Genomic DNA, 2,474 nt, shown 5'->3' with positions numbered 1-2,474 from the left:
AAATGTGGCTGGGGCGTTGCACAGCCCAAAGGGCATCCTCCTGTATGTAAAAACTCCAAATGGACATGTGAAGGCAGTTTTCTCTTGATCTTTAGGGTCCACCATGATTTGATTGTAACCAGAATACCCATCTAAGAAACAATAATAGGCATGGCCAGCTAATCTTTCCAGCATCTGATCAATGAATGGGAGAGGAAAATGGTCTTTCCTTGTGGCATCATTCAATCTTCTATAGTCTATGCACATCCTCCACCTAGTCACTGTCCTAGTGGGGATCAACTCATTCTTCTCATTGGTGATGACCGTCATTCCTCTTTTTTTTGGTACAACTTGAACCGGGCTCACCCATGAGCTGTCAGAGATTGGGAAAATTATTCCAGCATTCCACAACTTCATGACTTCCTTTTAAACTACCTCCTTCATGGCTGGGTTGAGCCTTCTTTGGGGTTGGACCACAGGCTTTGATTCTTCTTCCAGCAAAATTTTATGCATACAAATGGCTGGGCTAATACCTTTGATATCGTCAATTGTCCACCCCAAGGCTGCTTTGTGAGCTTTCAACACTTCAATCAGCTGTGTTTCTTCTTCCATATTCAAGGAGGAGTTAATGATCACTAGTAGGGTCTCTTCTTTTCCCAGGAACACATATTTGAGGTGAGGGGGAAGAGGTTTCAATTCCTGTTTTGGCTTCTCTTTCTCCTTGTCTTCACTAGAGATTTCTATCACCTCTTCTTCCTGTTGCTCATGACAAGTGGCTTCTAACATTTCCTCCACTAGACTTTCTATCATGTCCACCTTCATGTAATTTTCTTGTTCAGGAGGGTGTTGCATTGATTTGAAGACATTGATGATCATTTGCTCATTATGTACTCTAAAATCATCTCTCCCTTCTCTACATCAATAATGGCTCTGGCTGTGGCTAAAAATGGCCTTCCCAAGACGATTGAGTTGTTTCCTTCTTCCTCTGTATCCAGAATTACGAAGTCTGCTGGGAAGATAAACTCCCCAACTTTCACTAACAGGTTTTCCACAATGCCATTGGGTGTCTTGATTGATCTGTCAGCCATCACCAAAGACATCCTGGTAGGTTTGAGTTCCTCTATGGCAAGCTTCCTCATCATTGACAACGGCATCAGATTGATGCTAGCACCAAGGTCACAGAGAGCTTTGTCTAGGGTCATTTTGCCTATGGTACATGAAACTACAAAGCTCCCTGGATCTTTAAGCTTTGGTGGGATAACTCCTTGAATCACAACACTACATTCTTCAGTAAGAAGTATGGTTTCCTTCTCTTGCCAACTCCTCTTCTTGTTGATGAGTTCTTTTAAGAACTTTACATACAGGGACATTTGCTCAAGTGCTTCAGCTAAGGGAATATTGATCTCCAACTTCTTGAAGATTTCAAGAAATTTTGGGAAGTGTTGGTCCTTAATTTCTTTGTTGAACCTTTGAGGATATGGCAAAGGTGGTGTGAAGTTCACTCCCTGCCTTTGTTCCTTGGTTGGCTCTTTCATTGCTTCCTTCTCTTTCCTTGATTTTTGTGGCTGATCTTCCTTTTCTTTGAGCTCTTCTGAGGTCTGCTTGCCTTTTATTACATCTTCATCATTGGCTTTCTCTTCTTCAGCTTGTTTCGTGTCACTTTCCTTTGGCTTCTTGGTTGCTTCTTCATTTTTCACCAGGACGTTTCCACTCCTCAGTTGTATTGCCTTGCACTCCTCTTTTGGATTGGGAATGGTGTCACTTGGTAGTGAGCTTGATGGCCTTTCAATGGCAATCTGCTTGGAGAGTTGTCCAATTTGCCTTTCCATATTTTTCATAGAGACTTCCTGGTTCCTTAATGTCATCTCCTGATTTTTCATCATCTTTTCCATTAATAGCTCCAGGTTGTTAATCCTTTGAGAATCTTGTGAGATTGGTTGATTGTGGGGTGTTGAGGGTTGAGGGTAAGTGTTTTGATTTGAGGTTTGATTATTGGATTGGTAATGGTTGGAGTTGGGGTAGTTGTTTTGGGGTTTTCTGTAAGGGTTTTGGTTAGTTTGCTGCTGGTTGTGGTTTTGGTTGTTTCTTGAAGTATTTTGATTTGAGTTTCTCTACCATGGTTGTTGATTCTGGTTGTGATTGTCTCCCCACCTAAGGTTTGGATGGTTCTTCCAAGAAGGGTTGTAAGTATCACCATAGACTTCATTTGGCCCAGAATTTTGGTTGTGCATGTACTGGACTTGTTCTTGTTTTTGCTCCTCTTGAGTTTCTTCATTTTGCCCCCACGTGGATGATGGTTGGCTTGTGTTAACTGCTACAACTTAGAGGCTATCAATCCTCTTGGCCATTTGCTCAAATTGTTGTTGAATTTGCTGCTGCATCATTTTGTTTTGAGCCAAGATTGAGTCCACTCCTTCCAGCTCCATCACTCCTTTCCTTTGTGATGGTTGGCGTTGCCTTTGGTGAGCAAAGAAATACTGGTTGTTGGCCACCAT

General features: G+C 42.1%; 1 protein-coding gene across 1 annotated transcript; it reads right to left on the bottom strand.

Moving 5' to 3' along the window:
- LOC107627199 lies at positions 852 to 1,349 on the bottom strand. Its single transcript, XM_016330052.1, has one exon. The coding sequence runs from the start codon at positions 1,347 to 1,349 to the stop codon at positions 852 to 854; it is 498 nt and encodes a 165-aa protein (XP_016185538.1).

The sequence above is a fragment of the Arachis ipaensis genome, chromosome B02 (assembly GCF_000816755.2).
Source record: "Arachis ipaensis cultivar K30076 chromosome B02, Araip1.1, whole genome shotgun sequence".
NCBI classification, from domain to species: Eukaryota; Viridiplantae; Streptophyta; class Magnoliopsida; order Fabales; family Fabaceae; genus Arachis; species Arachis ipaensis.
Note: the sequence above shows the minus strand (reverse complement) of the source record. Positions and strands in the feature narration are given on the sequence as shown.